The sequence below is a fragment of the Condylura cristata genome, unplaced genomic scaffold (assembly GCF_000260355.1).
Source record: "Condylura cristata isolate star-nosed mole 26May11 unplaced genomic scaffold, ConCri1.0 scaffold00032, whole genome shotgun sequence".
NCBI lineage: Eukaryota > Metazoa > Chordata > Mammalia > Eulipotyphla > Talpidae > Condylura > Condylura cristata.
In genome coordinates, this window is record NW_004567133.1 from 17,160,426 (window position 1) to 17,183,302 (window position 22,877).

A 22,877-nucleotide genomic window follows, 5' to 3' on the forward strand; every position below is an offset into this window, starting at 1 on the left:
GCTCAATATGCTCTGGAACAACGTCTCAATGCTTTTTTTTTAAGGCAAAATCAACTTGAGTGTCATCAAAGCTGTGGCTTCATTCTTCATCCACAAGGTAACTCACATGACTCCTCCTTTTATATCTTAAACACTTCTGGTTTTGCCAGAAAAAAAAAATCATTCAGAAATTGTTAGGAGAGGGATTCACTTGGTTCGGATTATCGAATGAACTCATTTTATTGCAGGCAAAGCACATTGAGAAAGACCAAGGACACGTCATGCAAAGTGAAGCTCTTTACCTGCATAGAATTCGGGACTGTAGACCGCACCCACAACTGGATTCAATTTCCAGCCTTAAAACAAATATACAAAAACTTCATTATCACATTTGATTCAACAAATTTCATCATCGCAAATAAACTGCAACTAAGTGGATGGATATATTTTTTTCTTCTCTAAATTTAGAGGATATGTAGTTGGGTGTGTATTAAAATAATTATCTGAAAATTATACAGAGAAAAACAGCTCTATGGATTTTTTCTTTTTTCACTTTCTGCCAGTACAAATAGCGTGGAGGCCACCGACCAACTCCAGGGGAACCTTTGAAGATGACATCACAATTCATTTTCTCCCACAGCCACAGTACCAGAGCTACTATAATATTCTTTCTTGTAGAACTGCTAGGTAAATAGATCACATGTCCCTTTGCATTAAGTTTACAAAAATCTGCAAGTTCACATAAATATTTTACAGCAAAATAGTCTGACTAATGTCATTCCTAATTGTGATCCAGAGACTACAGGATTCCAAAGTGTTTTTTAAGTCCCAAAGGAAAGGACATTAATCCACAGGAGATAAATGTGGATACACTCTAGTTTATTCAGAGATCATGATTATCCTTAATCAATGCATGATATCTAAGGTAACTTTCAAATAATTTGTACGTGACATGGACAAGATCCTGTAATTTTCCAAATGTTGTGGATGGAGAATTTTCTGGATCCTGCTCCTTTCCTTTAGTGATTTCCATTCGTGTAAAGAACATCTGAGGATATTTGCTGACCAAGCACAGCACCCAATACAGCCCCACTGGGTGGGGTTATTTAGGAAACAACCTTCAAAGAAAGATCACATTTTAGGCTTGGGGTGACCACTTCCAGTTTCTAATGATCTTTATAAAAACATTCAGTGTTGCCTGCTGTCTTCTGTGGAAAAATTTGTCAGCTTAAACACCAGATGTCCTTTAATAAACACTTTTGGTAAAAGACAATGGTGAAATGTGGGGTGTGAGGGAAGGTATTCTGAGCCCCACCCCACAGGGAAAGCTGTGAAACCCCATTAATCTGACGTGAGAGGTGATCACCATCTCCTGACCCACTAAGGAAGACAAAAGCTCAATATTTCATTAAATGGTCCCTTAATGGACCAAAAAATGTTCTAGAACTTTCTAAGGATGTTTTGTGCCTAAGGACTCTCAGTTCCAACTTAAATAAGCCAGCTGCTTTACAGCTCCAGGTTGACCTGCAGATAGGGAAAGTCTATCTGGGAAGTTCATTAATGGACAATTCCCTAGTCTATTCTAGATCTGCAAAAAAGAGACATGAAATTCTGTGACCCATTGCTTCACAAGCTTCTGAAATCCCACACTGACACCCATCCCCTTTTATTATTTACCATGTTCCATATTATAGGGATTTGTATAGCAACATAAAAATGGGAATTACCCTGGCCATTTCAGAGTATGTATGATGAATATGAAAAATTGACCAAGTAAGTGATCTTCCATGGATTCCCAAAAAAGACAATATCCAGTTCCTCAGCTTATGGGAATGAATGTTCACATTCCAAGTTTCAGAGAAAATAGCCCAAGCTAGTAGAAAAGAAAGCTTCACGGTTATCTGGATGTGTTTAGCATTTTCTTTCTAGTCTTTCATAGACAGCTAGAGTTTGTAAAGGAAATCTGTAAGGAGCCTAACAAATTTAATATCTTAGATACTTCTTTTGACTATATGCCTAGAACCTCTGAATGGGGCTTCATTTTCATGTGACTCTAGAAGATTGCAAGTTATGCTTTCGTTTTTTTCATAGAAGTGGATTTCTCAGAGATGTATAAATAAGACTGCCTAGAAATCACTTCTCTTACCTGCCTTTATTTTACTCATTTCCTTGAATGAATAAAGATATGCCTATTTGTAGGTAAGCTTGTAAGGTATAGACGTCCTCCCTCCCTTCTTTCTTTCCTTACCCCCTCCCCTCGCTCACTCCTTCCTCCCATCCATCTATCTACAAATTGTCCAACTGTCTACCAAGTCTACTCAAGGGGTACTTCCATTCACTACAAACGCAGTGGCATTAATGACACTTTTCCTCCATAGCAGCCTGTTCCTCTGTCTTCAGGTATTACTGAGAGACAGCTGATCAGGTCTCCTCTACAAGAGACCACTAGAATCTGCATGAGTCAAATGCAATGAGGCTGCTGAGGTCATCATGGAAACACCGGCAGGATGGCTCTTTCCCCATCATGAGCCCCCTCTCTTAAACAGGGCTGGGAGGGAGGGAGGAAGGAATGGAGAGAGGGAGGGAGGAAGGGGGAGAGGGAGGGAGGAAGGGGGAGAGGGAGGGAGGAAGGGGGAGAGGGAGGGAGGAAGGGGGAGAGGGAGGAAGGAAGTAAAGGGGAAGGGAGAGTGGGAGGAAATTAAGGGGGAGGAAGGGAGGAAGGGAGGGAGGGAGGCCAGACCTCACAAATGCACATACGGACAAGCACACATCTTTCCCACCCTTCTCACTGTAGGGAAATGCAAGTGCCCCTATCCCCAAGGCTCCTCCCTCAGCAGGCCTCCCACCTTCATTCAGCATGTAGCACCCCTCTCCATTAGCTCCTTAAAACAAAATTCTTGAGCATTCATTTCATTCCTTGCTTCTACCTCTCAGAGCTCATGAAAACTTCCTTAGGACAAAACTACTGCTTAGACTTCGAACAGAGGTTTCAGTCTGTCCACTTCCCTGTCCTGCCCCGATCCTGGCCAGCACACAAGTCCTTTTCAGACAGGACAACACGACATGCCCTAACGCTCACCGCCTCCTGCTCCTGCTTCCTTCCTGTCTGCCCTCCTCGCTCCATCCTGGAACAGTCGTCAAAACCATTTATAGCAGGTAAATCATGTATATCTCTCTGCTTCCCAGTTTTTCAGTAGCTTCCTTCTGACCCTTTTGATCACAAATCCTTGGCATCGAGCTCGAACAACCTAGCTGTTGTCTATTTACTGTGTACCACCACATCCTGCTCTCAAGCTAGCGACATGGTGTGTTTTTTCTTTAGGGAACTATCCGAGATCATTCTAGATCGCCTTGAAGGACCCTCCGTTGTACCCACTGCTCCCTCTGCCTGGAGAATTCTCCCCAGGGCTGGGCAAAGTGGACCTAGTGTCAACGAGAACCCCAGTGTCCCCCAGGACTGCTCAGGGTATGTTTCTTTCCTCCAAGGATGACCCTCTAGTTCAGTCCCAGCTTGGTTTTCTGTGTAGCTGATGACACTACTGGGTTTATGGGATTTGCTTTCTGTTTGTTCTTAATTGTTTTTACAATGATGCACAGCCATTAAAATGAACAGCAGGGTGAGTGGGATTGCTGTCCAAGGTGAATCCCCAGAATCAAAAATTGCACTTGGTAAACAGTCAGTGCACTGTAAAAGTTTATTTAGTTCTGCTCTAAAGTAACTAAAATGCTACAGAGCACTTTTCTAACAGGCTTATTCCCTTTGGGCTAACTTCCAACCTCCAGTGACCTGCTTTTGGATGAGCATCTAATGAAGAGGGGCGCTGTTAAGGTGACTATCTCTGAGGGGAAGGCAGTAAGAATCCAGCCCTTGCAAATCACCTACACTCAGACTTACAGAGCTCATGTAGGCTTATGTAAATGCATGCAAATCACATGCAAATGGCCTGGTCGTCTCTGCCACTCCTCCTAGTACCTGGAAGAGACCCCCGGGACTAGTTGCTGGAGACGTGGGTCTAAGTCAGCACTGTCAGGAAGAAGCCAAAATGATCCCACTTTTAGTTTCTCAGGCAGACTGTGTACGTCCCCAGGCCTTGCAAATTCAGAGATTTTGATCAAGGACATTAAGCTGAACAATGAGGCTTATAACAAAAGGAGAACAGCTGATAAAGCCTGAGCTCCCAGCCTCGCAGGGCCCCCACACGGCAAGGCAAGGCAACAGAGCAGACACCAGACGCAGGAGCCATTTAGAGACCCCTCTGTGGCTGGGCCAAGAGGTGCTGCACCCAAATCAGATAGCTTCTAAAACGTCACTGCCCAGGTTTCTTTAGAAAAAGTACTGACCGAGATCCCCGGCGTTTACTATTGTACTGGGCGTTAAAAGACAAATCTGAATGTTCAGACAAAGAATGTGCACATGGCTTCTCCTGGGCTTTGCTGGGTCGGGTATCAAAGAAACACATTCAACAAAGTGCCCTTAATGGCACGACAGGGGCTCTGTCACTGCAGGAGCATGCTTTTGAAAGACGTCTATAGCCCTGAAGCTGAAATGGCACCGGGCGAGGCCCCGATGCAGAGTTGATGCATGCTATGCAGAAATGTGTTTTTGTTTGCTCACTCAATGTTTTTTTCACACCATATGTTCACAGAAACCTTTAGATTTCACCCAAGACACAATCTCTGGTTCTCTTGAAACATCAATAGAAATGTCAATTTTAAGTTCAGACTTCCTCAGGGATCAGTTTACTGGAGGTGACCAGCCCCTTCCCCCTCACCTGCATTTAACTTTCTAGTTATCCACAGTCACCACTGCGCTCCATTGTCTGCCTGTCTTAGAGTCTACATGTTAGCGAACATTTATTATCACCCCATACTGTTATTTCCTTCTAGTAGAGAAATATTTTTCTTTATGCACTATGAAAATGATAGAACATAAAAACTATGAGTTTCCCAGACCTTCTCACTTGCTCATTTACTTCACCTGCCCAGACTGTTGGCATCTGAGTATTTAATCCTTAAGTTAATATGTCAATCAGGAAATTCAACTTACTATTTAGAGCAAAAAAAAAAAAAAAAAAAGAAATTCAACTTACTATTTAGAGCAAAAAAAAAAAAAGGAAAGATATCTACCTGCTCTTGAGATTACTGTGTAATTAAAATTTTAAGATACTCTGTATCTCAGGCACTGTGCTGGCAACTTTCTCCCATAATAATTACAAATTGCCTGTGCAGTAGGTTTTATTGCATTGTGAGTTCCCACTTGAGAAAATGTATGTTTCTGTTTCCGAATGAAACAACTTGCCCACAGTTGCAGACACAGTGGGAAGCTGAGCTGATACAAAGTTCTTGGTGTTCATTTTTATCTTTCCCAAGATAGCTAAGAAAACAAGAGCTACTTCCAATACCCATGCTTCTCCAACACGCAGGGAATCTCTGAGAAAATTGAACTTGTTTTACAGAAATATCAAATTCCCAAAGATCCCAGTTCCTCCCCGAGGGCAGGTATCCTTGGGAAGAATGAGCAATGGAAAAACTGCCAGATCATCTTTGTGAGGCGTGTCCCGATGTGTGGCTTTTCCACCTCCATCTGCCATTTACAGTCTTAAACCCAAGTTCAGATGTCCCCAGAGTTAGAATCTGTACCCCACTATGACATAATTAACACACTTAGAGAGTCTTCCCTCCAAGCTTACCCTCACATTCGGGACCCAGTCTTACTATTCATCACTGGAAACTTGGCAGCTGCTAAACTTTTCTTGGATATGTGATTGAAGGACTGTATGAATGCAGTGTGGACATCAGCAGTTGTATTTTATTATTTGAAGATTAACTAGAAATTTGATGACTCTAGTAATTTGTAATTTTGCTGAAGCAAAACTCAACAGCTTCCGAGGATGAATTAGGTAACTAATGAATAAATTTCAGTGATCATTTAATTTTCTCACTTCAACATAAATGTATTGGTCTTGACTCCTTTTGTTTTTTTATAAGAGTTATTGAGGTATAATCAACAACTAAAATTTATTTATATTCAAGGTGCCTAATCTGATGAGTTGATATATGTATTTGCTCTCATTGCTCTGGTCAAATTAGTCACCCTATCAACCACCTCACATTTCATTTTCTGATTCTCTCCTCTCTTAAATAGTCACTCTTATTAAGGATCTTAGAAATCCCCATCTATTATCAGTAATGTGCCATGCAATCTACAGGAACATGCATTTGCAGTGGTGTTACTTGAGAATCAAGGACAGGGCACAAAAACTTGGAGAATTACTACTGGTCTTTGTAGCCAAAAGTCTCCCATGATCTCTTCTCCTCTAGAGAAGTCTATTATCTTATGTCCTCCAGATTTAGATTTGTGTCTTATGTCAATTCAGGTCTATGGGGACTGTCCTTCCACCCACAGGTCCATACCCAGTCCTTGTGACAGAAGAAGCCTCTCAACATCTCAAGCAGGAATATAGGCAAGGAACACACCTCACTAAGTCCCGTCCATAGCTACCTGGACTGGGGCATGAGGTACCTATGCCAACATCTAGGGAGACAAGGAGCTTCACATCTCGTTGTGTCCTTCAACTTCACAGCTAGCTAGTTGACTCTGGCCACTCTTGGAGTGCAGGGCTGTACGGCGACAGGAGCATGGGATGTGCCTGTCCTCACAAAGACACCACCCCTGAGCCCCTTTGCAAAAAGACTTGACCAATGACTTCATTTCACCTAGTCTCAACTTTTGCATCTTTTAAGCAAAGAGGACTGTTCGTAAGGCTTCATGTGAGCCCAGGGCACCGAGATGCTTAACACCTTGGACACAGTCTGCATTCCAGAGATGTAGCTTTGCATGTGTGGATTCTGAGTTGTGTCCAAACCCCACAGGTCTAGTTTTCAGGCCCTGGCAAGACACTGATCAGCACCTCTCCTTTAAATCAAATCTGCACACATATGGCTGATGAAAAAAGATCTGGCTTTCCTTGATTATCTTCCCACACAAATACACATGAACACATATGCGTGCATGTGAAAACACACACACGGCACATGTGCACACATGCACAATTCTACTTCCTGGTTAGAGGAAGTAGAATCTTCAGGTTCTTGTCTTCAGGCATCTGGCAAATTGGAAAACGAACATTTATACCCAAGTGGTATAAATGTCATATTGACCAGAGATTTGCTCATTCCAGCACTGGGCATTTAAAGCCTGTGATGGGGATTTTCTATTCAATTTAAGGATGTGTCTTGGGTTGCAGGTACTAGGAAAAGGAGCAGCAGAATGAAACATTCTCTTGGGCTTTCTGCTTAGACTTATTGTACTGGGATTGCCTTTCTGTTTAATGGCACCCCATCTTGGAATAAAAATAGATGGGCTTGGTCAAATGGGTAGTCTTCGGCACAAGAAAGAAGACACCAAAAAAAAAAAAAAAAAAAGCTAGCAAATGCTATGACTATGGTATATAACAGAAAAATAACCTGAATAATGCCACCTACCCATTTGAAGGATATTATGTAACCACCAAAGTGAGTGAGTTTGGTCTGTTTGTATCACTATCCAAACAACTGCATACTGATTCATAAAATTTGATTAAAAACAACGTGCACATGATACCTTTTACATAAAAACAGGTACCTAATGCTGTGAATCCCGCCAATATACTTATACTACATATATATGCATGACAATAGAAAAGTAAAAACATAAAGATAATTTCAATTAGTGACTGCCTCTAAGTGGGGAGTAAGCCAGCTGGCAGTTGTGCTATTTGGAGTACACATTGGCCTTTTCTTAAGCCAACCTTCCTCCTTCCTTCCTCCTTCCCTCTCTGATTGTTCAGGAAGTCTGCATTTTCACATACTGTGTGTCATTAAAATGCTACTGTGAACATCCCATACATTCCTGATGCCAGTACTAAAATTATATTCTTTTTTAAAACTTATAAAACAAAGAAAAAAACATCTTCCCTTCTCCCAATGTGATTGGGCCGTGAGCACACATGACTACCTCAGTGTGGCTGCAAACACGCCCTAGGTGACCTGTCAGTCTTTATCCTGCTTATCTGTGAGCAGGACTGGCCACAAAGCACTGACCTTCCATTACTGTGCTATTTTCTCTCTAGTTTTTGGCCCAGTCCAGCATATGCCACCCTGGCAGCAGCTTCCCCCCTCTGTCTCAACCCTGAGGAGGGTTAGAGAATCAACATGTTCAAACATCTTTAAGCGCTTCGCATATATTTTGAATTGTTTCTAGGAGAGCCTGAACGACCCCCTGGGTGGGTGGAGAGGGGCCACCTCACCCTTCCGCCCTGGGCAGCTTGCGGGAGCCGCTCAGTGCCCCCCTGCGAGCTCTCAGGGCCAACCTGCCTGCCTCACTCCCACCATCAAAGTCTTGGGGTGCCAGAGAAGACCTCAGCCAGAGGCAAGCTGTGGTCCCGCTTTGGGGAGGTTCAGGGAGGGTGACCAGGTGGTGGGGAGAAGGGAACGTGCCTCGGTCCTCCTCCACTGGCCACCGTCACCACGCAGGAAACTACCCACAAACGCTCAAAGGAAGTCTGTATCTCAGGTACAACGGGGAGTTACTCTGGAAAGACTGGAAAGGGGCACCCCACTTAGCCTGAAATGTGCCTCTTGTGGTGAAAGTGATCATATTGACTCGGATGGCTCCTTGTGGCCGGTCAGCAGCGGGCCCCCGTGGCCAGGCTGACAGTGGCTCAGGGGAACAGATGCCCGATCAAATCACTTAATGGACTGAGAGGCAGAGAGGATTCCCTGCCGGTCTACTCACCGTTTGTGTAAGGGTTGACGGTCTTTTTATTTGTCATTACGCGTGCTGTGGCATTATTTACCTACGTACATAGAAAACTCAAGTGAGCACAATTCCAGGGTGAGCCCGACATTCCATTAGTCGCATGCATTATGACAGTGATTACTTATTAACAACAAGAACAGAAAAAAATAAATGCATTTTAATTTATAAAAGGCAGTAGGTGCATAACAGAAATCATACATTTTTATAATTACATTTACTTCATCACCATTTAAACTTACAAATCATTTCAATAAAGCAATGTCATATCATCGAAACTTTTAATAAGGAGACAGTAAAAGCAAATTAAAAGGAACTGCATAATTGAAGATTTAAAAGCATGCGTGTACTCCATGGTAACACAGAAACAATAAATAGTTTTTAAACGTAAAATAAAGTTCATATGAAGGGGCATGCAGTGGAGAAGAGAGGAGTACAGGGAACATGAATGTCAAAGGAAGGGACAGACAAGGGACCACATGAGCAACACTTGGGGTAAAGAACCATCGGGAAAGCAACATCTAGCATTCAACACTTGGAACAAGACCTTTGACATCGCAAGAATTAACAAAATCATTCAAGCTTTAAAGTCACAGCTAACGAAAGGGGGAGAGGGGTGCATTGTCGAACACAATATGGAGTTAACAATCTGAGTAAGATGTGCACGGGGCATATCTCAATACAGTCAGCGCCTCTCAGGCTAGCTTAGAACGTACACTCAATTACAGGCGTACCAATATCCAAAAAAATAGAGCATCAAGAAAACTTAATACAACAAGTCAAAAAAATTCACGTGGTATATATATATGTATATAGATATATCAGCACTAAATACGGGAAACGGCAGATGGACTTTGCCACTTACCATTCACCACCACCGCCAGCAAGGTTTGTATACAGTTACCATGGTTACTGAGAGTTTGGTGAGGGGCCTAAGCGTTATCGTCGAAGGGGGGAAATGAAAGGCAAAATATGCAACATCTTACTCCAAAGACTAAAGCATTTTTAACTGGTTTTTTTTTTAAAGTTTTAACAAATATGACCCTGGGGCCACGTTGAGGGAGATCCAGTGGTAGAAACCTGGGGCGGATTGGAATCTGAGCGGATAGTAGGCGCAAACAGGGGCCAGAGAGTGAACAGGAAATCCTGTCTGGTGAGTCACTGAACAAGAGAACTCCAGACCAAGCTGGCTTCTTAAGCCAAAAAAAAAAAAAAAAAAAAATAGTTGACTGCCCAAGAAGAAACCATAATATTGTTTCATCTTTAGTAAAGTTCTAAGAAGATCGGAAGAGCACACGTCTGAACTCCAGTCACTGCTCGACATCTCGTATGCCGTCTTCTAAAAAAAAAAAAAAAAAAAATGAGATGCTTAAGGTAAAGACCGCTCATTTTTTTTTTCTTTTTTTCTTTTTTTTGTTCTTTCAAATGCGATCGCTTTCACAATTTGGTTTAATTTGCACACCACTGTGGATCTCTCATCAACCCTGCAGTGGAAAGAAAAAGAAAAAGAAAAAAAGATAAAGAAAAAAAAAGAAACTCTTCTGTTTTGTTTTGTTTTGTTCCTCAACACTATCTCTGCTGTTTGGAACCTACTGCGCCCATGGCATCGAAAACAATGGAAAATAAAAAACAAAACGAAAGACCTTCAGGTTAATGTTTCCTGCGTCTCACTTCTGCCATCCACCTCTCAGCAGTAAGAAGAGTCACGTAACAAGTAAAAGTAAAATACAATAAGGCCAGTTTTCCTTTTTATATATAAATATATATATATAAACAATGAAAAGGGAGCAGGGACATACACAAGACAGGATGAAGCGTCTGAAGTAACAGATGAGGGTGAAGCACACATTTATAAAAAAGATGAAAAGGGAAATATTTTGAACATGCACCTCGATTTTACGGCCCTCTACCACCGTGCCGTGTAATTTCTCCCTCGCCCTGTCCGCATCGGCACTATTTTCGAAAGTTACGAAACCAAATCCCTGCATGCAGGAGGGAGAAGGGAGAACAACATGCAGATTATTATTTCAGTCAACGACCCCGTGAAACGTTCTCGCTTTAATGTCTATGTCTTGTCCTGGCTCCAGTTCTGTAACATGCAAATTAGAGAAATTATAAGAGTACTAAAATGGGCAATAAGTAAGTGACAAATGTGAACGAGATTTTTTTTCTGTCACCCGTGAGCTGTAACCCCTGAAGAATTCAAAGAATGATACCCAAAATACCTTTCTAAATGTCACTACAGAAGGAAATAAATCGAACGGAAAGAAAATGAGATCAAAATAAACTTACAGTGTCTTCACAGAGAAGAAAATGAAATAACGAGGAAAAGAAAAAAAGGGAACCACTTTCTTGACATGCAAATTAAGAAAAAAATAAGAAAATACAACGTGTGCACGAAATCCAACAATGAATGCCAAAATCTGCTGGCAGTGCCTACAGAGACATGCCACGTGGTTTGGGACATCTCTCCTCCATGCAACTGTCGGGTTATTGGAATGTGTCAATTCTACAGCCTTAACTTCTCGAAAATAAAAATTAGAAGCCTAAAAAAAAGGAAAGACCTTTTTCATCATACATCTTAAACTCTTTGATCTAAGAAACAAAAGACTCACATGAAATGAATTAGAAATAAACCCCCATTGCCTGACAATGCAGAGAGCTGGGCCATGGCTTTCACTCTTCCCCTCCCCCGGCCCCCCATCACAAACATGCTTCTGACTGTGTCAGTTTCCCAGGCTACCGTATTCATGGAAATAGGCAGACACGGAATAAACTTCTAAGCCCGGTAGTCATCTGTCACATCAACAGGTGGGAACTACAGCAGCTTTGTTGACGAAACGTGTTATTTACGGTAAGGCTGACCACTTCTGGCTCACTGATCTCAGCAAATAGACCGTCATGCGCCCTGACATATTTGGCTTTAATATTTTAATCTGAAAACACAACCCCAGTGAACATCCCCTGGTCAAAACCCCCTTTTCTCTCCCCTGACACTGTTCCTTAGAAGAGCTCAGAAAATAGAACACGTAATTTTTAACCCCCCATCCTGAGAATATTGTACATCTTGTTCAGAAATATACACCAACCTGTTGAAACCATTCCAGTGTCAATTTGCCCAGCTTTTCTGAGGATTCACAGGGGGGCTGAAGCAGTGTGTTGGGCTCGCCAGCCCACCTTGGGGAAACTGACCAGGATGGGAAACATGGAGAGCAATGGGCAGCGATCAATGACAAGCACAGGAGTTTACTCTCCATGCATGTTATCTTCTGCTCTCTTTCCCACCCTTGCTCAGCTGAGGGCTGCCTGGCGGAAATTTAGATGTCACCGGTGAGCTGCCTAAGAGTGGACGTTTCAACACTAACAGGGGTCCAGCCATGTGGACACCAGCTGAGACCTTCAAGCTAGAGGGGAGGACTACTTGACAAGATTCGGGAAAGGAGGACTCTCTGCTTAGGGAAACTGGGCTGAATTCATCTTTATTTGCAACACTTTTCTTGATGAGGATCTGTGATCAGGACTGGTCTGAATTATTTGATCAATATATATATATATATACCCTCCATAACAAAATGACCCTGCTTAGGTGATCTGACCATGTCAGGTACTGAAACAATACTTGTTAATGGCATAGTTTGGAAATGACAGCTCTTTGGTATGCAGAAGACAGTTTGGGGAGTTTGCTCTAGTTGATGGCCCGTGGGCGGGGAGGGGCCACGGTGGAGGCTGAATCCCAAGGAAATGCCCCAAACTAAAAGGGAAATTCTCCCTCTGGGCTCAGTCCTCAGTTTGATTTGAAGCAAAGATAATGTACTGATTGTTTTCCTTACAGTTCACGATCTCTTTATTTTTGACATTTTCCCTTTGTTTCATTTGTTTGTTTGTTTGTTTCCTGAGCTGCTGGGATGAAAGATGAGTTCCAAAGAGGGTATCCCCATAGGATCCCCAAATCCACAGGGCCTTTCCTGCCCGTTCACTGGACAGCCCTCTCCCCAGCTGCAGTGTTTGTAGGTATCTGTTCTAACAAGCGGGGTCCCGGCAAGTGTGAGCAGAAGCTAATTTCCAGCCACCTCCTGGATGGAAGAAATTCTGTCTCGAGGAAATTGCTGATCTGAAAATAATCTGTTCTGATCGCAGCCTTGAAGAGAGGGAGGGGTAGAGCAGGCGCCCTCCGGACTGGTCCAGAGAGCACAGGAGCTGGGCACCCTGCATGATAGGAACAGACTCTGCACCTGGCCAGGAGAAGCGCCTTGGGGGGGACCCCCGGCTCTCACGAAGGGGGGCAGAGAGGTGGGCAGGGCATGCTGTCCTCAGCCCAGACGGCCACGGAGGGGATGCCAGAGCAGCATCTCTGGTCTTTGAAAGTCTTTTGTGAACCATAAACTCTTGACTTTTCTGTATCCTAGGGTTTTTCCTTTTGCTTTTCTGGTCTTGTGTTTATTTTTTTAAGTTCTCTTTCTCTGTTTTGTACTAATGTGAATAAAACATTTTACATCTGAAGACTCTGGAGCATCTGGGATAGATGAGTACCCTGAACTTTCACTTTCGATGATCATCCAGCTGCTCCAGTTCCCGTGCAGAGACCTGCTGTCTGCGGTGGGGGGTGGGGGGATGGGGCAAGGAGTCGCCCCCCCTGCTCCCCTCACCCCCCAGGAACTGCTCCTTCTGCCAGGAGGAACATCTCCCTCCCTGCCCACCCCGGCCAATTCTTACTCATCTTTCACTCTCTGCATAAATGCCCCTTCTTCCCAGATGCCTTCCTGCCTTCGAACAATATCGATCTGCCCCTTGGACAGCCTCTCCCTGGCTTTACACACCACCGCTCTTCTGCCGCTGTTATCTTGCTGGTCTACCTCTCCTGCTACTCAGGAAAATCTATGAGGACAGGACACTCTTCCGTCTCCCTCGTGGACACTCACCCGGCCAGTGCTTGGCACGAGACCAGTGCTTATAGACCTCTACTGCATCCAAGATCAGGCTGTAGATTTCCTAGTGTATTGAACAGTAGCTCTGTTTGGCTGCGTCCCACGAATAAAACTCTCCAGAGCTAAACAAAATGCTTTTCAATCTTCTCAAAGGAAAACGAAGCACAAGACCTCTCACCTCTAAATGCTGGCTAATTCCCATTTTCAAAGTCTGGAAGATCTTTTTGGAAAATGTGGTTTCCCTGTGGTCTTGCTCTGTTGCTTCTCTGTGGTTATTTATGCTGCCCATGGCCGGGATGAGATCGATGCTGTCTAGATGGGCGAAGGGTGCCCCAGCACCCCCAGAGCACACCGCCAACTCACTGCCCAGCACTGCATGACCCTCCCAACCTGGCCGGGGCCTCGGCACCCCGGAGAGCTCCTAGTTCAGAAGGGCTGCTCCTGCAGCCACAAAGGGCGCATGAGACCATCGCCATCACTCAGGTTTGTCAGCCTTTAAGGTGGGAGTGTTTCTGTAAATAAGGCCTCTTCGGGAAAGCCTCCCCCATGTCTGGAAGCTGCCCTGGGTGAGCGCTGTCCTCAGCTGCCGCTGGACACTGCACAGCTGGCTCTTCCCGGGAGCGCACCCAGTGAGAGAAGCTATTTTTGATGTTTCCTAATCAAAAAAAATTTTTTTTAAAAAATGCAGCTTCACAAAGTCACTCTCTGGATGCAGCAAACCTAAGCGGTCCCGTTCCGAGGCCCCAGAGGCGGCTAATCATGGGGATGACGGAAGGAGGCTTAAAAATAGCTCCACCATTATACCTCCTGAATAGCAAGTGATCTTCTTCTAGTGTCCCCATGCGGCTTCCGAAAGGAAAGGGGGGTGTGTTCCCATGGCAAAAGTTCCCAAACAAAATGCAAATTAAAAGTAAATTAAAAAAAAAAAAAAACTTCACAGGTGACTGTGCTACAGATTCCAGCTCAGGGAAAGCTGGCCAGCGTTCTGGGCCAGCTTCTGGGTGTGGCCCAGAACCCAGGAGGCCAGGGGTGGCGCTGGGGTGGCGTGGGGGGGCTTAGGTGGGGTACACCTGGCACTTTTGCTCTTCACACACTGTGTTTGGGGTGGGAGGGTGGTCTCTGCAATGATGTTCATCCAAGAAGCCGAGAGTTCGCTTACTGTCCTCCGGGCTGGAGGTCAGTTCCTGCCCACAGTGGCTGTCAAGCATCTCAAGTCACGGGCCGATGGCAAGGTGTGCAAATGGCAGAACCTGAACAGAAAGGGTTGTTTCTGAACCTCCTCTGGCAGAGCACAAGCTTAGATGGGCCGAAGAAGCCAGAGCACCAGGGCGTTCTTCCCTGAGCTCAGTCTGCATCATCTCACCTGCCTGCATGACGCCTACTTGGGCAGGAGGAGGCTCCCCAGGTAAGGAAGCCTCCACGGGCCTGAGTTGCTGTCCCCAGAGCGACCCCTGCCCCCTTGCAGAAAGCCAGCCTGGAAGCTCGCTGGATCCTGGCTTCTCGGGGATCACCTGGGGAGACAGGACGGCAACACCAGCCAGCAACTTCCCTCCAGGTGTGGACAGTGTGAAGAGGCCTGCAGGGGGGCGGGGAGACCTGAACCCCAGATTGGGGAATGCGGCTGGGTTTCCAGACACCTCCCCTGTCTGCATGGAGGCCCAGCCCCACCCTTCAGTCATCACTGTGTCCACGCGATGTCTGCAGCAAGGCCACGCATTGCCCTCAAGGAGGATTCCGGGGGCCGGGTTTTCTGTGTGTGCAGGCAGGAGGGGGCACACTTAGCCCACTCATGGGAGGGGCCCACCACGGGGCATCTCACATTCAGAGGCAGCCTCGGCCTTTGTCTGAAACAGCAGGTACCATGTTCCCGGATGTGAGGACAGGCCAGGAAGTTTCCTTAAAACACAGGACTGGACCCCACAAGTTGTACATCAGGGATCCCGGAAGAGCTGAGACTGGGGCCTGGGCCACACTGGAGGATGTTTGGGAAAAGTTTTTTTGATTTTTAACTTTTTTCTCTGCCAACCTATTTCCATTTTGAAAATGCTGGATCTGTCCCTACCAGTCCTGGTTTTTACTAATGCCGTTAGCTCTAGCAAACTACTACTTCCAAGTGGGGGGTTTTCTGGGAGCTGGGTGGGGGGCGGGAGAGGCACAATAACCTCAAAGCCATGGCAAATTGCAAAAAAAAAAAGTGCATTGGTTAACACTCTTATGAAGGAAATGATCCTCAAAAGGTTGGTGTATATGCCACATCTCCCCTACAACCCTACAACCCAGGAAAAGAACTGCACTTTATTAACACAGAATGATCACATATTTACCTGCTTGTGAGACTATCAACTCACTTTTTAACATAAAGAACATAATTATCACTGAAAAACAAAAATGTAGCAACAACATTATTTTTTAAGCATGGGTAATTTTCCTCGGGAAACTTGATCTACTATAGATAGGAAACGGCTGTTTCAAATGACCCCCTTCTCCATTCTAAGAGGACCCCATGGACTCCCCAGCGCGTGGGACACTGAGGTCCATACGCAGGTGTCTCGTCCCTGGGGGTGACCCCTCAGTGCAGTTGTTTCCCCGTTATGCACAACACAAGAGCTTTATAGCAAGCTAACGGCTCTAGAATGAAAGAAGTGCTTACCTTTGAGCCTCGCTCATTAAAAATAATTTCAACATCTAAGATTTTACCAAATTGCTGCAAAGAAACAGAAAGATGGTTTGAGCAGGCAGAGAAACGGAGCAAATCACATCGTGCAATTTGGGCATCTCCCCCGAGTCAGAAGTTTTTTTTCGCTTCTAAAATCAAGGATGGACATTCTAGGGGATTCTACCACTACAAAGGCCGAGATCATCTCCAGGTTATGGGTGAGGTATCATTGTCAGGCCTGTGCAGGGTATGGCATGGAGAGGTTGGTTCTGGGCTCCTTTGCTTCCTGGGTGTGGCTGCTTTCCCAGGCACTGAGCTGCAAAGGTCGTAAGTGACTGGTGTGGACACTCACCCTCACTGGCTACCACAGCGGCCATGGGTGAAGTGGGATGTTGATGGCCGAAGGTTCAGCTAGAGTACGAGGGTGAGGACTTTGGCTCCCATGCCACCAAAGCCGGGAGCCAGGCCACAGAGGAGAATAAAACGCAAAGGTAGAAAAGCGAGGTTCCCCACCGAGAGCCCATCACTCAAAAGGCAGCAGCACAGCTGAGCTTGTCCTCAGGCTGAGATGTGCTGCTCTGGAAGGGTCTCCACACTGTTAAGCAAACACAGAGACTTCCAGCAATTAGCATAAACAGATGAGGAAGGAAAGTGAAGGCAGCTCCATAGACTCTAGAAGGGAGGTCTGAGAGTGCAACTGGCCGCCAGGTGACGTACAGGTGCCCCGGAGGGAGAAAGTCCAGGGGTTCCTCTGCCTCGTGTAGTACTTGAAACAGATTTTATTCATTAAATATTTGTTACCTACAATTCAAATTCAGCTACTGTGTCTTATCTTTTTTTCAAATTTGCTAAACTAGCTCGGATGAGAAGTGAACCTCAAGTAATGCTTGATTCACACTTGCAAAAAAAGGGGGGGTGTTATCAGATGTCCTCCAAAGCAGGAGCATTTGATAATCCCAAATCCTTTTCTCTGGTGTTGGAATCGGTCCACTTTCTTAGATCACAGGAAGCAGAGGGCACGGATTGAATGTGGTCTGTTCTACTGAATTGCAAGTGGGAGGGGGTGGCAGAAGCAAGTGACGTGGTCTAGGAAAAATAGGCTGGAAATCTTACCCTGATGTGGAATAAGAGCCAATGCTCGTTTGGGTGATTAAAAAAAAAAATAAAAAGAACAAACAAAGTCATATTTCCATCCCCTTTTTCCTTTTTTTTAAGCCTTTGCAGCCTGCATTTTTATTGCATCCTTTATTACCCTAGGAGATGCTGTACTCTGTCTCTCTCCCCTGGGTGAGAAGCATCAAGCACTCTATGCAGCAGAAGACAGAGACTGGGAGGGGGGCTCAACCGAAAAGGAATGGATGGAACACGGAGTCGGGGACACTCGCCTGACCTCAGGGCCTCCAACAGGCCATCCCGGAGGGTTCTCCTAACATCTAAGAAAAAGAAGTATCTGGAACCACAGGCCATCTTCTGGAACTTACAAGTGAGTCTAGATGGGAGGAAGCCTGCCTTCTTCAGTCACATCTCAGAGCTGGAAACTCTCAGGGTGAGGAAGATCCTGCTAGGAGACAGATCTGCAGCTGCCATCCCCCCCGTGCTATAGAAATGTGCCCTCTCAGGAATGTCCTCTGCCAGGGGGTGGCAGGCTTCGCTTTTTCCTGGTGAGCAGAAGTGTCTCCTTTACAGAGAAGGTGAAGGGTTGAAGGAGTCAGGAAGAGACAGCTCTGCCAGCAGATGAGACAGCAGGTCGAGAGGGTTCCACCAGCCGCCGACGCAGCGAGGCCTTCGCCTGCTTACCCTGCAATGGGGGCCCTCCAGCATTCTCTGGGTCATGAGAATATTTTTCTACAGATCATCTCAGGTGCCCAGAAAATCACTAGCAGTAGTAGAAGAAGCCATACAGATTTGGGAAATGAAGGATTTGCCATTCAAGATGAATTGGCTTTCACTGCAGGCTGAGGGGTGGGTGGGGGGCAGGTGGGAAGCCCTCGGCTTCATGAGCCTCTCAGAAGCAGTCCCTGCTGCGTGGCTTCCTTAGAATATTCAGCCGATGCAGAGGCCACCCTATTTATTCAGGGATGAGGGTCTGGAAGCACCTATTCATGATGAGAGAAACTCTCAAAGAACTTCTTCCAAAACCACAAAGACAGTGTTCCTGGCGGAACCTTGTCAAAAGTGTCAACGCAAACACACGCGCCTTAAAATGAGATCTGCTGGGAGAGAACCCCCAAATAAACCATCTTAGCCTGAGTCCTTCCCTAAAAAGAAACGATGTCACCATCTGCCCTGATGTGGTCGCAAATGTTGGCCTTTGGGGGCTGCCGGGGGGTTGACGTTCTCCAGCCTGTGCAAACAGCCGTAAGAAGAATGCTGACGTAGCCCATTTTGAAGACAGTTGTGTACTATATTTATAGTATCAACAGTTTAATTGGGAAGTTGGGTACTAATGATGTAAACACAGCTGGCACATTTTCAATTTAAATAGACACGACTCATTCGCAGACTTCTCGCGTTTGTTTGCTCAACACCGACGTTCAGGGCTTCCAATACCTCAGAAGCCGCGAGGTGTCCCTGTCACTGTGTCAGGAACAGGGTCTGGGAGCTGAGGGGCGTGCACCTGAGCAAGCAAGTGCCAGGTGTTCTTCAACACCTTCAGATCAGATAATGTTTCTCTGAAAAACTGTGAAAAGATGTTCAGTGGCTACAGCAGGAGGCACGGAAGTCAGGTTGGCTCAGGACTGGGCTGGGGCCGTGGCCAGGCATGGTCTCAGTTTTCTGGGTGCAGAAACAGGAGGCCTCCACCAGGTGCCTTCATAAGATCACAGTCCGCAGGACTTCAGCCTTGACATTGATGGCATCTTACTCGAATTTATTGCCAAAAGGTCACTCATGAAGCCTGCTTTCCCATGTTCTGAAAGTCACCTGATTTGCTTTTTTGGTGACAATAAGTAGACTTTGGTAGAGGGTCCAGCTCATGGCCAGGGGGCCTGCGCATTGATGACCGAAGTGAGGCTGTGCCATCAACAAGAGTGAGCCAAATCTGAAAGTGTGCTCCTGGAACAGATATTTCCAGAAACGATTCTACAATGTAGTCTATTGCTTGGTGGCCTGGATGTGTTCCCCCAAGTCCAGAGAGCCCAGCTTTAAATATCAGGCTCAGGAGGCCTCCTAACCAAGTATGCAGCCAGCATCCCTTTCACGGGCCCATCGAGATGTGGAGAGTACAGGGAGCAGATGTGCCCGGCTCGACACCCCCAGCTCCGACGAGAAGAAGGTGGCCCAGAGCCACCTCCCTCTCCTGAACCCTGCAGAAACAAAACCCTTCGTCGTAGGACAGACCCACCTTCTCACACCCCACTGGGGTTTTAAAGACGCCAGCTTCTGCTTGGGCAAGGTGACCTCATAACTTTAGACCAAGGGAGGTTCGTTTTAAAAGAAAGACAAAGAAAGAAAAGGAAATCTAAGATGACCTAGGTGAGTTTGTACCGAAGTCTGGAAGTAATACTTGAAAGTGGGAGGAGGGGAAGACTGAAGTGCCTGGTGGAGAGAGAACAGGCTGCTGGAGCTACAGGTAAAAGCAGAGAGTGGGGCGGGGTGGGGCCCGCTGGGCTGCCGGGGGTGTGTGGGCCTCACGGCTGGGGGTTTGCAGGTCACAGGCTCGGTGTGAACACTGCTGGGCAGTAGCACTTGAGAAAGGAGGCATTCTGCCTTGTTTTGTCGGGGGTGGGAGACAAAGCCACACGGGTCTTGGAGGGTCTTCTCTGCATTGGCCCTCCTTGAAGGACAGTGACATATTACACAGGAAGAGAGAAGGTCTCTCGGGTGCAAGCGATGCAAGAAGTACCCAGTGGCATTGCAGTGCCACTTCGCACAGCAACGATGACCCCGAAGGGCAGCCACCCCGACTCCCTCCCTCCACTGGCGTGTAGGGGCCCATCACGTATGGACCTGACGCCTTCAGCGGGATTCGCGCCACTAAAAGCTCCTCAGAACGGGTTTGTGGCTGCTGCGGTGTGTGACCAGGAAGGGCAGCTTCTCTGTGATCCGACCCTGTCTCCTCAGTGGTGGTGGGAAACCGAGGCGGCCTCTGAGTTATTGCAGGGTGCAGGAATTCACCTGTGCCAGGCCCTTTAAGGGCAACACCCAGGAACAAATCTTGCATCCTTGTGAGAGTGGGCGCAGCTGCTGTTGGTCCTGAGTGCCTGCTGCATTTCCCTAATTGAGAGGTACTAAGTGCATCCATCATCTTGTCAAATCGACATCTTGTCAGCTGCTTGGAAATTTTGACTTTTACAGGAAGTGGCTCTGAAACCAGCAGATTTTGATTAAGTCCTGACCACTGGGAGTGTGATCTTTGGCACGATTGTTCTCTGAGTCCCCTCTATAAGAATCACGAGGTCCAGGAGCGATGCAGGCAGGGTGCTCTTGGAGAGTGAGCTGTGAGCACATGGCCAGCCTGCCTGACTTAGTGGGGAGCCCTCCCTTCCTTCCAGGTAACCAAGACAACCGGCAGGGCAGAGCGTCCTCCCAGGAGGGAGTCGGGGTCCACTGTAATGAGCGACACTGTGGTCATTAAGAGAACCAGATTCAAAGCCGAGCTCCCAGTGACACTTGATAAGTCCAGACAGACCGAGGAGCAAGACGTCTGTGTAACCGGCTATGGCCAAAGGAATCCAGTCCCTCCGGTTCCCCATCACTCAAACCTGGTCTCAGTGCTTTCCACACACTTAACCTCGACTCTAACTTTGAATGCTCTGCACTTTTCAAAGGCATCTCTGACCTAAAAGTGCCCGAGGGTATCTCTGCTCTGCAAGAGTGAGAGAGGGCTCAGCTCAAGGTTATTACCAAATGAGAGAGATAAAAGTGCAGATGTTGACCTTTTCTTCGGAAATGTCAGCATTCAAGTGTGAGTATCTTAAATATTAGGATGCTTTGTTCTGCCTTCATGTCAGCTGCATACTTGATAAACATCATGCATGTGAAAGAAATAAAAGGTGGCTCATTGCACAATCAAGGAACAATGACCCAATGCTACCCCCCACGGCTCCCCACCTTGTCCCCGGCTCATCAAGGGGAGCTTGACTTGGCCCAGAACTAGACATTAAAGTTGGATCTCTGCTGGTTCCTTTTGTAATATTTGCATCTGTCGACAAACTCTTGGAAGAAGAACCTCCTGGCAGCCAACCTTGACTCTACGTCAAATGTTAAGGATGTAGTGCTTTTCATCATTTCTTGTTCTGTAGCTACTTCCCTTCAGTGCTGGGAGGTCACTGGCAAATGGGCTGAATGCATTTGCCAAAAGGAATGATATCAAGCCTCATCCAGCTCTGTCCTGTGGTGGAGCAGAGCCCAAAGCATGGCAAGCTCATCCCTCCCCACGGGTACGGCGCCAGTATCATCCAGAAAGAGAGCAGGAGCCTGATGGTCCATGAAGCCAGCTCCCCGCCATTTCCCTCTCTGGGCTGGGCCCTGTCTGCACTGAACGGTGCTGAGTCGCTGTCACTGCGGCATCGATATCACCACGGGTTCGGGTTGGCGTCTAGGGCAGGATGCAAGGCAGACTGAGAGATCTGTAGGGTTCTTGTTCTGTTTTGCTTAATGAAGCTGCCTCCAGAACTAGTTATTCGCTACAAGTGCCTCTGATCCCTACCTGCAGAGTGCCTGGGAAAGCACAAGACCTGGAAGAGGCGGCACTGGTCAGTGCCAGGGTCTGGCGGACCACAATGGAGACCGGACAGAGTCAACCCACAATGGAGACCGGACAGAGTCCATACCATCCACCTCTGCAGGGCCATGGCAGCTGGGGTCACCCCTGGGCTCTATTCCACTGGCAGTTTCTCTTCCATTTCACATTCAAGTTTCTAGCCAGAAGACCACTTGGCAAAGTGGAAACATGCATGAAAATTTACACCAAAATCATAAAGGGACTCCAAGCCAGAACAAGCCCACGGGCTAGGATTTAAAATGCCGTGTGCCTTTATGCAAACAGCTCATCTTGGTGTTCCTAGTTCTAACAGCTTACACGAGGAGAGAAGGAAGGACTCTGGGGGCCCCAGAGTGGGCACTGCCGAGGGCAGAGGCTGTACTTACGCCAAACATTTGTCGGAGGTCCGGATCCCGGAACCTGAATGGGATATTGGAGACGTGCAGCCGCTTGGGCTGGGACTTATTTTCCGTGTTTTCAGAAGGCTGTGTCTGGGGCTGGCCATCCGTCGGTGCTGCGTCATCTGTCTGCTAAAAGAGCAAGAGCAAAGCAAAGACACTGAGTGGACGCTGAGGCTCTGTCCAATATGCATTTGCTTCCCCAAGAGGCAGGAACGAAGGAAGGAGGACCAGGAAGGCCTGCCGGGTCACTCACTCAGGTAGCCATCACGGCGCTGGGGTTTAGCAGTGAGCCAAGCAGGCACAAGGCCTCGTCCTGTGCAGCGTAATCCTCGAGGGGGGTTTGACAGCAAGAAGCCCCCCCAAAACGCAGAGCTGACAGAAGTGGACGGTACCACAGAGATCACAGAGCAAAGGG

At 46.6% G+C, this 22,877-nt stretch overlaps 1 protein-coding gene across 12 annotated transcripts in view; it reads right to left on the reverse strand.

Annotated features, from left to right (window-relative positions):
- Window positions 1–22,877, reverse strand: part of RBFOX1 (RNA binding protein, fox-1 homolog (C. elegans) 1) — a 1,380,973-nt gene that overhangs the window by 92,851 nt on the left and 1,265,245 nt on the right. For 9 of the 12 annotated variants that reach the window (XM_012731784.1, XM_004692141.2, XM_012731788.1 and 6 more), the window contains 5 exons: window positions 22,448–22,591; window positions 16,352–16,405; window positions 10,666–10,758; window positions 8,756–8,816; window positions 282–335 (listed from right to left, as the gene is read on the reverse strand). In XM_012731784.1, coding sequence (XP_012587238.1) covers window positions 282–335; window positions 8,756–8,816; window positions 10,666–10,758; window positions 16,352–16,405; window positions 22,448–22,591 — 406 coding nt within the window. The remainder of the gene's footprint in view (window positions 1–281; window positions 336–8,755; window positions 8,817–10,665; window positions 10,759–16,351; window positions 16,406–22,447; window positions 22,592–22,877) is intronic. The other 3 variants (XM_012731793.1, XM_012731792.1, XM_012731783.1) reach the window with 1 other exon arrangement.